The sequence below is a fragment of the Mixophyes fleayi genome, chromosome 6 (assembly GCF_038048845.1).
Source record: "Mixophyes fleayi isolate aMixFle1 chromosome 6, aMixFle1.hap1, whole genome shotgun sequence".
NCBI classification, from domain to species: domain Eukaryota; kingdom Metazoa; phylum Chordata; class Amphibia; order Anura; family Limnodynastidae; genus Mixophyes; species Mixophyes fleayi.
In genome coordinates this window covers 23,151,670-23,164,279 of record NC_134407.1, presented here as the reverse complement: position 1 = coordinate 23,164,279, position 12,610 = coordinate 23,151,670, and the positions used below count along the sequence as shown (strand labels likewise).

Sequence of the window (12,610 nt, the reverse complement as noted above, 5' to 3'; positions counted from 1 at the left end):
TGTCCTAGTTTGGAATGTTCGCAATCTATGTGATGGCTGTTGAGACAAACCCCATATTACATGGTAACAATGTCTGTGTTTATTACTGTGTAGGAGATAATCCTGAAGCGAGCAGCTGACATTGCTGAAGCATTATACAGTGTGCCACGCAATCACAACCAGATCCCCTCACTTGCCAACACTCCATCCCACAGCGGAATGATGGGAGTGAACTCGTTCAGCAGCCAGCTAGCAGTTAATGTTTCAGAGACATCTCAAGCTAATGACCAAGGTATGTGGTTACGCCAGACATAATTCCATATGCTGCTCACGGTGCTTAGTTAATATCTATTCATATTGTTTGATGTAATCGCTACATTTGTATTGTTGCTCTTAAACTCTCCCTTGTCAACATGTATCCCTGGTAGACAAGAAACGCTGTACGCCCCCCTCCTGTAGCCGCAATACATAGACCATTTATTCTATTATCTGTTCCTTGCTAAGTAGCATAACTATATTTGCACGTGTTGTTTTGACATTTGAGAAGTGGTGATTAGTTTATTTCTCTGGGTAGCTAGGATGTGTGTGTGTATAAAAGGTAACAGCATAAAGTATATTAAATGTAGGAATATAAGTCGTTAGAGGTGGAACACCGCCCTGCCTTTTAAAAACAGCCTTTTAAGATGATATCAGTGTAACAAACAAGTTGTTACCTGTCAGCGGTGGCATTTGAAGGTCTCGAAAAGGCGGAAAGTTCATCTTCAATGTTGGTACAAACCAGGAATCAAGCCTGTTGATAATTGCTACTAAGGAGAAATGTGAAAGCAACTGACACAATTGGATCGAAGAAAGCTTTTGTTGGCTGTCTAACTCTCCAGGAGAATAACACAGTGTTTGCTCATAGATGATTTAAGCAGGGTTGGTGTGATAAGGTTATCTTAAACTGCAACAGTTGATAGGGCAGTAAGAGGCATTGTAAAGTAAAGCGTGTGTAATCAATAAATCTGTGTAGCATTTGATGTGGATTCACAGGGAAAGGAAGCAGAAGTGTCTATTATAAATGATAGTAACATTATCTTTTGTTTGCGGGGTTGCTGTTTCTCTCACAGTAGGCTACAGTCGCAACACAAGCAGTGTATCACCACGAGGATACGTTCCCAGCAGCACCCCACAGCAGTCCAATTACAACACAGTCAGCAATAGCATGAACGGCTATGGAAACACTGGAATGCCCAACTTAGGAGTCCCCGGCTCACCTGGGTTTCTCAACGGCTCATCCGCCAACTCTCCTTATGGCAGTGAGTGCTCTTCGTCATTTATTCTGCATTTAATTATGTTTTGTGTTTTTTTTGTATTATTTTTTTTATTATTATTATTAATTTTTTTTAAAGTATTAATCCATTCTGTTATCAGCTACTGGATAAAAGGATGGGTGACTCTGGAGGCTGGACATTTAAAAATGGGGAACAAAAATAAAAATTAAATAATCGTCGTGCATGGCATGCGCCACTACCATGCCACATGGGTAGTGCGGTTCATACTCTTATCAGTCCAACAACAACAAAAATTGGGATCTCTGAGCAAGATTTCATTCTCATTCTCATGTCTATTTCTGATAAGAAGAATGTTTTGTGTACAGTGTGATTGCAGTTCATGATAACCCGTTATACATGAGACATCATAGTATAGTTTATACAATATTTTGTAGGTATAAGGAAGGAACCAACTATAGTAAGATTAACCAAAGGGGCAATTACTGCCCCACTCCAACCTTTTACATAGCTAGGACCAACATTTCCATGTAAAATTAGAGCGTTGACGGATAAACTCGTAACAAAGTGACTAGTTGTAGTCTATTGTCCACAGTATGACTACTAGATGGTACACATACTGGATTTGTAAACATTTAACACTATTAATGGTAAGCTCAATTGTTGATTGGGCTGACAGTTGTGCCTAATAAGTTAGTCCTAATTTGCTAAGACTCGAGGTCATTTTTCGTAGCGCAAAGTGTTAACTTCAACAGTGCAGAATAAGATTTGATCTCGCCCATTGCCTAAATTTCAATCAAGGTACATTGGGTTTACAGAGCAAAGTGTCAGCCCTTGCAGAAGTTTGGTAAGAACTCCTTAATTCTGCCCAATTAGGCCCCTGTGCAAAGTACGGAATAGGCGCACTACTGTGCCACCTTCAGCAGAGCAGCACACAAATTAGGTTTTCTTTTGCAGAGAGAGATTACTGGCATTAGATAAAGAGGTGGAGAGGAGCACTGTACATCCATATTCTGTCTGCAAAAGGACTTAGCTTCTGGCACTCTTCTGGCTTGCAAATGAGACTAGGGGCGCGCATTAAAGTGCGCTGGGTGGACCATCCAGACGCACTAGTGCTAAACCAAGGTGGTTTGCGGTGGACAACAAGTCCGCTTTTTAAATGACCTCCTCAGTGTTAACACAACCGTGTGTCATGTATATCTCAACTTTTATGCGCGTAGACAACACTATAGTTTCTCAGTTCACTTGTTTAAACCAAAAAGAAAAGCCTTTCTAATGATGCTCCTTACATAGACCCCACATTCTTTTATCCAGAGGGTGCCCATGCCAGGAGATTTATTGTTACAATTTTTATTTTTATTTTTTTTTGTTCCCAAGCTCAAAAGGCAAGGCCATATCACTTTCTTTTATATATTCTGCCATTGGAGGGGTCGGGAGGGGGGAGAAACCTTTTTGAGTCCTGATTATTTTTGCTTTATTCCAGTAGTACCGTCAAGTCCTACAATGGCAGCCTCTTCGGTCACCCTCCCTTCAAACTGTAGCAGTACACACGGCATTTTCTCATTCTCACCTGCAAATGTCATCTCTGCAGTAAAACAAAAGAGCGCGTTCGCTCCTGTCGTCAGGCCCCAAGCTTCCCCACCACCATCCTGCACCAGTGCAAATGGCAATGGACTTCAAGGTGAGTCGTGTTTCTAGTGGGCATTAACCTGTGCAAGTGTAGTCTATATTATAAGCCCCATTGGAGCCAGATCAGAAGTTTACAGGGCCCTAGGTACAATGCAGTTTCTTGGTCCATCATTAACTCCCCCATTGTCCCTAGTTGCTCTAACTTAAGTCTCTGGCTCGCCAGTTCATAAGCTGTAAATACCATTGTCTGGGACTGCTGGCTTTGCAATGAGACATTGCAGCTTAGAAGTAGAACGATAACTAGAGGGAGTAATACTAGATTATACAAAGCATCCATAGAGCAATTTCCAATCTTGTCATATGTCTATGGGCTCCTTTAATACGTCCAATTTCTAGGCACTTACCTAGGCTACCATGTGGCTCCTTGGTGGGGTGGTTTGGGACATTTGTCATTTTTATCTGCATATTGTTGGAACAGATGTAATTCATATGAGGCTAAAAGCCATCCACCCCTCACTCCCCCTTTTTTTGTATTTTCTGTCTGAAAAAAAAAAAATGATTTAGACTGTATAACACATGTTCTAGTCCATGATATATATATGATACTATTCAATGCTGCAAGATATATGCTATCAAGTATTTTCTTATTTTTCAGACATGTATTTCACTCCCACTTTCCCAAAATCTTGAAATTCGTAACGATAGAACAAGTGCTGCATAATGTGAGATATTTTCCTCTTTTAATGTTGCATAAAGAGAACGTTTACCATTGAAATATCTGTTTTATTTCTAAATACCAACATCCATCGTTCCTTCCAGTTTGATTGGCAACACTAGCAAATTGATTACATACAATTCAGGAAAGATAAATATCCGTTTATTTATGTAGCAAAGACAAAATGATATTGTGGACAAATAAATTGTATATTATTACAACAACAAAATTATGAATACTAGCCTCTAAGCCTCCGAGTTCTCTGTTTAAACAAATTGATTCTGAATGTATTATGTGCATGTTGTCTTCAAGCATTACAGAAGACACGGCTATATATATATATATATATGAGTGAAAATCTGAACATATCTTATTTTTTTAAATATTTTTAAATGTAGAATCTGGAGAGGAAGATGGTTGGGGAGGGTATACTGCATGTATGGGAGGTGGCATCTCTCTCCTTTTTCCATTTGGCGTTTACTTTGAAAATGGTCCAAAACACCAGAGGCTTCATGATTCAAAATGTATGTACAAATGAAAATATAGTATGTTTAAATATTAATGATAGAGATCCTTATTATGCTGTGCATGAAACCGTACCCAGTCCCTCTCCCATAGTAGCTCTTTGTAGGAGACCTTAGATGTCATGTGGGCTCCCCCGCCTACACACACAGTGGAAGCAGACATTTTTTGGGGGGCGGAACCAATATTCAGCCTATTAACTCACTTGGAGCTCGTGACATCACTGAGTCACTGGCTTGATAGGCCACATATTGGTTCAGCCAGTAAAAATGGCGGCCTACACTGTGTGAAAATTGTAAATATTCATTTAAAATGTCACCACTGCTTAGCTTGCACACTTAACTGTATTTCTTGAGTTAATGTGAAATATACCCCTGACGAGTATTGGATTTGTATTTAAAATTTTTGTGAATGTCACATGGAGCAAAACTTGTGATTGGTCTGTGAAGTGGCTGTATTTTATAGGCTTTGGGCAACCGGTGTACCTGTAAATTCGACTATATATAATGCCTGTTGGGGCTTATTCTAAACCTAAAATAGACGTTTCACACGCTGAGAGAGATTTATGACGCACATCCGGTGTGTGAAAAAAAAAATGCAATTGGATATATTCCTTGAATAGTGTTTAGCAAATCCTGTCCACAGGGACCGATAACAATACAGGTTTTCCAGGTCTCTTCACAAAATCAATAGAAAACATGCACTGTTTGCATTTCCTGAGGATCGGATTTGAGAAACAGCCCTCTGCTCTATACCCTTACCCATGTACTAGGGCAGGGTGTCTCAACTATGGTCATCGAGTACTGCCAACAGGTCATGTTTTTAGGTCACCCGGTACCATATAAACTATCCCACCTGTTCCTGCAGAGGGGATACCTCCAAACATTGTACTTATCGAAGATACTTAGCAATCCCTGCATTAGATAAACAAGGGCAAGTTTTGTTACAAGTGGCATAACTCACAAAGTTAAATATAAAATCCTTCAACCTCATGGGAACCTAATGGAATAATAAAATATGGGGGGACACTTTTTTTGGGATACATTTTAACTGATTCAAAGCAAATTATCACTAATTAAAAGATATATATTTAATAGAGATAAAAGTTGACAAAGCAATCACAAAGTAAATACATTGGGGGTAGTTGTGTGGGCTGAATTTATATTCTTAAGAATGCTGCCTATAATTAACTGGAACTAGTCAGCATATTGAAGCACTAGGTACAAAGTGAGGTCACAAGCGAATAGTTACTTAATAGGCTGCATTGTTTTATAAAATATATTCATTTCCTTAATATTACTCCCCCACCATTTCACCTCTCTGTGGATATCAGAGTATACAATCTGCAGTTCCACAAATAGCACATTAATAAAACACTTTACATAGTTTCAGAAGCCTGTATATATCATATGTTTTTTTCAATAATAATTGTTATAATACTAGCAAAGAGCTAAATTGTAATTATTTCCCTATCAGATGGTACAATAGATTTGTATAGACACACACAAGACATAAGTCTTAATAGCAATAAACTTGTAACTGTATGCCTTAAAACAAATTAATATTGTTGGGATTAATGAACTGAGAAATTGAAGCTTAGATCCCTACATAAGCAAATGTATTAATGTTACACATAAATTAGTGAGGGGAAAATAATTTTAATGAAAGAAAATGTAATTGTTCATTTCAAACTAGTTTATTATTTTTTTTAATTCCAACACAGTTTTACTGTGTTTGAAATCGTCTCCCTATTACTTCTGCATGATAAAGTTAAAAAGCATTCTGTATCTATCGCAGATCAGGTTTTCCCAGTAGGTCACAGCAGTAAGGAAAATAAAGAGTACCCCTGGCTCATAAGATTTTAATTTAGAGCTAGAGAAATGTCTGGTCCTGGCTGGTGAGTGAGTTGGCTTCACCTGACATTACCAGAAGTGACCATGTTGTTTTTCAGCTGTCAACATGACCAGCCTCTAGGGAGTCTGGACCTCTGGTTGCTATTAGCAAAACGCTAAGAGAAATATCATATGTGGGAGGCTGGATGTTTTGCTGCAAAATGTCCAAACCTTCTCCTTACTTAAATGTCCTCTCTCCTTTGTTACTTTCTAGCCTGCTGCTGTTAACGCCATAGAAAGGGCTAGCTTAGGTATTCACACGCTTAAAGGAGCTTTCCACTCAATGTTCGTTTTTTAGTTTATATCCCTCATTGATTGTGATTTGCAAACATTGTTTATTTTACTGCTGCCTTCCGGTTGACAAACAATATTTTGAAATGAACCCTTAGGGCTGCAGAGTAGACTTATAAGTGTTAGAATAATGTTTCTGCTCTTTGCAGAACAAAGTAAATTAGTTAGATCTATGAACTTTGTCTCCCTTTGCTTTCCTGATATCACAAGACTGCCCCATCATATGCAGCCCTGTCCCTACTAATATAATCACCCAAATGAACAGGTCACTTCCCCACACAGGACCAGCACGCTGTATTTTGAAATACTCTGTGCTGCTGTGTTCATTCCACTGTTCCACTTGGTCTGACTACAGGGTGTTCTACCCCTCCCCCTAAGATAAAACACCAACAAGGCAGTAGAAAATATATTTTGCAAATCATGTTATTAAATGGGGTATATTACTATTTTATTGAAATGCAAAACAAGTGTGGAGTTCCTGCTAAAACATAAAACTAGTTAGAAAATAAATAAAAAATAAAAAAAATCTTTAGGTCGATCAGTGAAAAAAAAAAGAGAACTTGTAGGCTCTTGTTAAGCTAATATAATCTTTCCTCTTTTCTTCTAGCTATGTCCGGTCTTGTAGTTCCACCAATGTAAAGTCACTTTTGTCTACTTGCTTGTAGCATCAAGCTTCAGAAGAAAGCTTCAGGGGACACATTTAGTGTATTAAGGAGAGCTGACGGAAACCAGTATCTTCAGAACAAAACCACCGAGAAGCGAAAATGCTACAAACTCTTTTTCTTTTAAAGATTTTATTTGAACTCTAAGAAATCGACATGAAAATGACCGACTTCTCCATGAACAATTCCATTTTTGTCGATTTTGAACTTTTCTCATATTTTTCACATTTCTCAGTCCTGAAGAAGATGGGGGAAAAATAAAAAAACAACAACGCCTATTTTGTACAAAGTTTCTGATTTACGTCTTGGCTGATGTCTAGTACTTGCTATATGTTGGGACAAAGCGTTGTGGATGCACCGTTCCGATTGATCATGAAACACTGATGAAAAATGCCTCAGAACATTTTTCAGTACTCATTATTAGACTCACAATGGTCGTGTATCTCTATAATGTGAAATATTTTTTTTTTTATTATTTTTTTTTGTGGTGAAAAAGGGGGCCAAGGAGGTTTGAGCCATCAAACTGGAAGAAAAATGAAAATATATGAATCATTTAAATTTGGGGGAACTTGGGCGGGGAAAGGGTTTATCATTGCTTAACTTCATCTTAATGAAATTGAACTTTGTAACTTATTGTAGTTAGGAATTGTAACTTTGATATTGAATTCTCTTGCCTTCAAACAAGCACACTGACAGAGGAAACTGCTACTGTCTGTTGGTTCAAATATACTTCCACTGCTAGAGCTTCCTGTTAAGCAAGTGTGATCTGCATCATTTTTTTCACTTTCTTGCTCACACTGTATACTATTGCATTCTTAGGCTACTGTGAAGTCTATGTTTCTTGTACCAGAAAATTGTCCTTTTGACTTCTAGAACCTTATTCCCTAATGTGTTTTGTATGTGGTTATAAAATTGTAGACTTTTGTGATTTTGCCAAAGTTGTAGCTAAATATTTATACACTTGTCTTGAATTTTTTTTTTTTCTGATCCACTTAAAATATTAGAAAGCATATTTTATCCCTTATGCTTTTTGACGAGGAATAAAATAGTCTTTTTTCATTTGAGACACTTTCTTTCACAAGAACACTTGCAGTCACAAAGGGAATTTATTTTGTAACATATCAATTATAAATATTGTATTTATCTTTGAAATTTTGTATATTGCTTTCCATTGTTTTATTTTTTTGTTTTTGTATGTATGTACATTATTTTTTATTATTATTTTTTTGTTTTGGGCTGGTGTTGTAATGCTGAAAAAAACAGCATTAAGCCAAGAAAGATTGTCTTCATACTGTATGCTCTTTTTAATGAATTATGGTGTCCATACATTTCATTTGTACTTCAGAAATGTGCTATTGTTTAGACTTTCCATCCTTTTTTTGTTATTTTGAGGAAAAGTCAAATTCATTCTTTATTTTTATATTATTTTTAAGTTATCTGAACAAATGATTTTGGAATAAAAGTTATTTGTTGTATAGTCAAAAAACAAAATTGTGCCACATGGCTGTAATTAATATTAGTAGAAAAAATGTGCATGATATCCAACCACAAATACATTGGTGTTTGTGGTTGTATGTTTATTTTAATTTTAATTTTATTTTTTATAGAATGTAAAAGTCATTTTAGCTGCCACTCATACAACTTGCCACATCGTAAAGCTGTGCTTACTGGACAAATTCAGAGGCCTAAATTTTTGAAATATAAAATTCACATCTGATATTTTGATTAAAAATGTTTGCCACATTTAATTTCTCTGATGCCTTAAAATTATTTTATTTAAATATAAAATATTTTGTGCTATTGTATCACACAGGCTTACACCACAATTTTGAATCATCATATCATGAAGGTGATTTATGGTGTAAAACTAAAAATAAGTAAAGAAAAAAAGCACAATCCTGGTACAGTTTTGTCCCTCTTTTTCTGCATTGTCTTCTGCTGCATTCTGCACTTCCCTAACCCATAAAAAATCATGGTAATACACAACTTTTTATATATTTTTAAAGGAAATATTTTGTAGTGAGGCCCGGTAGCCAAGACTTTTTAATTGGGATGAATTCCATGCTAAATGATATGACTTATTAGTGCCAAAAATAATAGTTTATAAAGTTGATGGATTGGTTGTTGTTTTTTTTTCCCTTTGCACTAGATGCATTGCTTTAGCGGCATTGCAGAACACTTTTGCAAACTGCAGCAGAATTAAATTTCTAAAGAGAAAAGAGAGACCATTTATGTTCCTTTCTAGGTAAAAAATGCATATTAATTTAATGTGTTTTAAAATAGTGGAAGCTATATTATAACACATATTTTAAATGCCTTGCACATTTACGTTATGCAAGCCAATAGGCTTAGCTAAGTGGGAAAACCTAGACACTTTTAAAACAAGAATAGCCTCGTTTTTATTTTGTATAGGAAAGGTTCATATAAAGAAAAAAAAAAAGAGGTTGTGTACATGTTAAAACATTTGCAAGTTAATTCATTAATGCAATCTGTTTGTGTTCTAGATTAGTTAGTCAATGCACACATTGTCTCCAGACTGAACGCTTCACTAAATGGTAGATTTTACTGTTAAAGACCCTACAATAAGATTGTTTTATCTGTACATTTTTTCAGATATTTAACTGTATAAAAATGTTCATTTTACACAATATTTAATTAAAGTATTTCTTGTCTGTGAATTTCACTTTTAGTAATTTTATCTGAAGTTTGATTATTAAAAAAAACTTGCAAAACACCGAAAAAGGCATGGAACATTGAGGTTTCATTTATAAACTCTGTCATTCTGCAATTTGGTTCTAAAAAAACCCAAAAAAAACAACACTTATGACATATTATGTGGCTTCTCATAATCTTTGGCTGGAATAATGATTTGTTTGTGATGCATAAAATTTATTCTGCATGGAAAATTTAATTTCACAGTTGTTCAAATATTTTTTCTTTTCCTTTTAGTTTTAAACTGTAACATTCAGAGATCTGGAAAAGTTTCAAAAGCTCTCTAGACCATAAAATATTTTTAATAACTTTTACATGAAAAATAATCAGTTATTCTATGCAATATTTCCTTTTTCTTTTTGCAGAATAAATACTCAGTCTTATTGAAGGTAGGACTGTTGTAATTACAAATCCAAAATACCAGAAGGCAGGCTAAAGCAATTTCCATCCCATTGGGGGTACCTGATGGATTGCCCACTGTTTGTCATAGTACAGAGTAAAATTGCCTGAACTCGGCCAATACACAACATACATATAACAAGAATTAAATGCCAATTATGTTTATGAATTTAAAGGAAAACTATGATCAAAATAATTGAATATTTTATGATGATTTTCCTTTTTATGATTCAATTTAAGGATAATACTCGGGCACGGGATTTGTATCCTGCTATAGTGGGTTACCTGTGGTGTGAATGCTAGTAAAAATAGGGAATAGTAATTCTTTTCAAAAAAGTATACTCACAGTAGTTGTAATAACAGCCTGAAAATGCAAGCAATGTTGATGACATTTGGTATAAATACATGTGTGTACTTAAATATATTATAGCTTTAAAACATCTGTCTAGCATATCTATCCTCCTGTGTCATGCACAATTAATTCGATTTTGACTGCTTCTCCTGTGCCGTCTCTGAGTAAACTTAGGGGTTTGCCATTTTCGGACCCCCTAGGCTCTCTGCCACGCTCTTGCCAATTATATTGTATTTTGAAAGAATTATCACACATATATAAGATTGACAGGAGGCTTGTTGGGTGAGGATAACAGAATTATGGGACAGAGACAAAAACAATGACTCTAAACTGTAGAAGATGACTTGCTAACACCTCTGTAGAAAAACATGTAAACCTCAGACCCATCATTTGTTGGATTGATATGGTCAGAATCTAGCACTGATCGTTCCAATCCCTCCTGAACCCCTAAAGGATATATCCAGCCAAATAGTAATTGTAATCAAAACACCTCCCCCTTCTGCCCAACAGTGTCTGATGACAGGCAGCCCCGCATTTTGAGAACCCTCCCCCCCCCCCTCCGCCCCACTAAAACAGCACTGTGTCTTCTGTCCTTGTTCAAAATCCAGGATTTTTAAAAGGCAGACAGCACCATGTTAGTGTCTAATACTTACCCTGATTGTACAGAGCCACATACCTCTATATAATCAATGTCTTCTGCTGAATCCAACACAATGTTGTTTGCATCTCCCACTCTCCGTATTGTCGACAGACCGAAGACCTGGAGGGGCTCAATGGAGACGATGGCTCTCAAGCTGTTCAAGATTAAAATTTACATATTTATTTGGCTGGAAAAAGTCTTTATTGGGAGGTGGAGCAAGCAATTAGAAAGTTTAATTTACATCCCTAATTTTAAGCTATTTTATTTTGATAATATTTTTCATTATTATTTTTTTTTATCTTTATTAGAATACGTAAGGTTGCAATTTACATCCCATAACCACTTTTTTGATGGAAGAGAGATATAATATATGTTACTTACAGTTCAGAGGGTTCTGTGTGACTAAAACAAGCAAGTAGTAGAACAAGGCTGTTGACTGATCAGAAAGTCTTGATGAACACGATAGATTAAGAACGATATGTAAACAGCAAGTGAGAAATACTAATAAAATAGAAATTAAAATGTCAAAGTATGTAATAAAATTGTATTCATTAAGAATGGAATGACTTAAAGGCATTACAGATCTATAATTATTTTACATACAGATAAGTGCATAAAGGTTAAGGGTAGTGAACTTGTGTCATGTCAAATTACCATTTAAAAAGAAAAGAACTTGTGAAAGGAGCCCAGCAACACGTGTGCAGTGCGTTGCCTTGTATTAAGAATGCTAAGGATAAATAGTTGTCTCAATAAAGTGAATGTGTTCCCAATATCCACTTGAAAAATGCTTTTCATCAAAATTTAAATGCTCATAATTTTACTACTCTGAGATTTTATGAGCTGAAGAAGCACCAGTGTAACACTTTTATTGTGGCTGGTGTCACCTAGGCATTTGTATAGAGCGCTTTGGTAGATGAAGAACTCTAAAGTATTTTAGAATATGGAACCTGATTTGTGTCTAATGCGTGTTACATCATTCCTGTGCTTTCGGCTAAATATCTTCTTGTCAAGTGTTGCAATTGTACTTACTTTGAATTAACTTAAAAAAATATAAAGATTATTTGCAGTAAGAATGCTACAAAAAAAAACAAAAAACAGAAGGCCTGATTCATTTTGCACATAAGTTAAATACTGACTGTTTTTTCATGTAGCACACAAATACTTATTTGTACACTGAAATTTAAAGTTGATATTTGTGTGCTACATGAAAAAACAGTCAGTATTTAACTTATGTGCAAAACAGAAAACTAATTTGCACCCCTTGCATTGTAACATGGTTTTGTCCAGGAGACTTAAATAAGAAACTTCTTAATTTAAGATCCTTAATGAATCAGGCCCAGAATGTGTAAAGAACGTCTTTTTTTTAGTTTTTTCGATTAAAACAAAAAAACCTCTGTCACAGCCATCAAATTGAACAAAAATGACATTAACATGACAATACATACAAAAATAATTGCTTAACAAGTTTTTTGATTTTTTTTTAAAGAATATACGTAAATAATTTTTTTAATAAAGCTATCAAAACCATTTCAAGTTCACATTTGAA

At 35.6% G+C, this 12,610-nt stretch overlaps 1 protein-coding gene across 19 annotated transcripts in view; it reads left to right on the top strand.

Moving 5' to 3' along the window:
- Positions 1-9,639, top strand: part of EBF3 (EBF transcription factor 3) — a 123,138-nt gene extending 113,499 nt beyond the window's left edge. For 4 of the 19 annotated variants that reach the window (XM_075216024.1, XM_075216023.1, XM_075216021.1 and 1 more), the window contains exons 13-16: positions 94-271; positions 1,089-1,277; positions 2,842-2,931; positions 6,907-9,639. In XM_075216024.1, the coding sequence (XP_075072125.1) occupies positions 94-271; positions 1,089-1,277; positions 2,842-2,931; positions 6,907-6,938 (489 nt within the window). In that variant the 3' untranslated portion in view covers positions 6,939-9,639. Of the gene's footprint in view, positions 1-93; positions 272-1,088; positions 1,278-2,733; positions 2,932-3,534; positions 3,602-3,992; positions 4,119-6,906 lie in introns of all 19 variants that reach the window. The other 15 variants (XM_075216016.1, XM_075216014.1, XM_075216008.1 and 12 more) reach the window with 7 other exon arrangements.
- Positions 9,640-12,610: the final 2,971 nt, after the last annotated feature.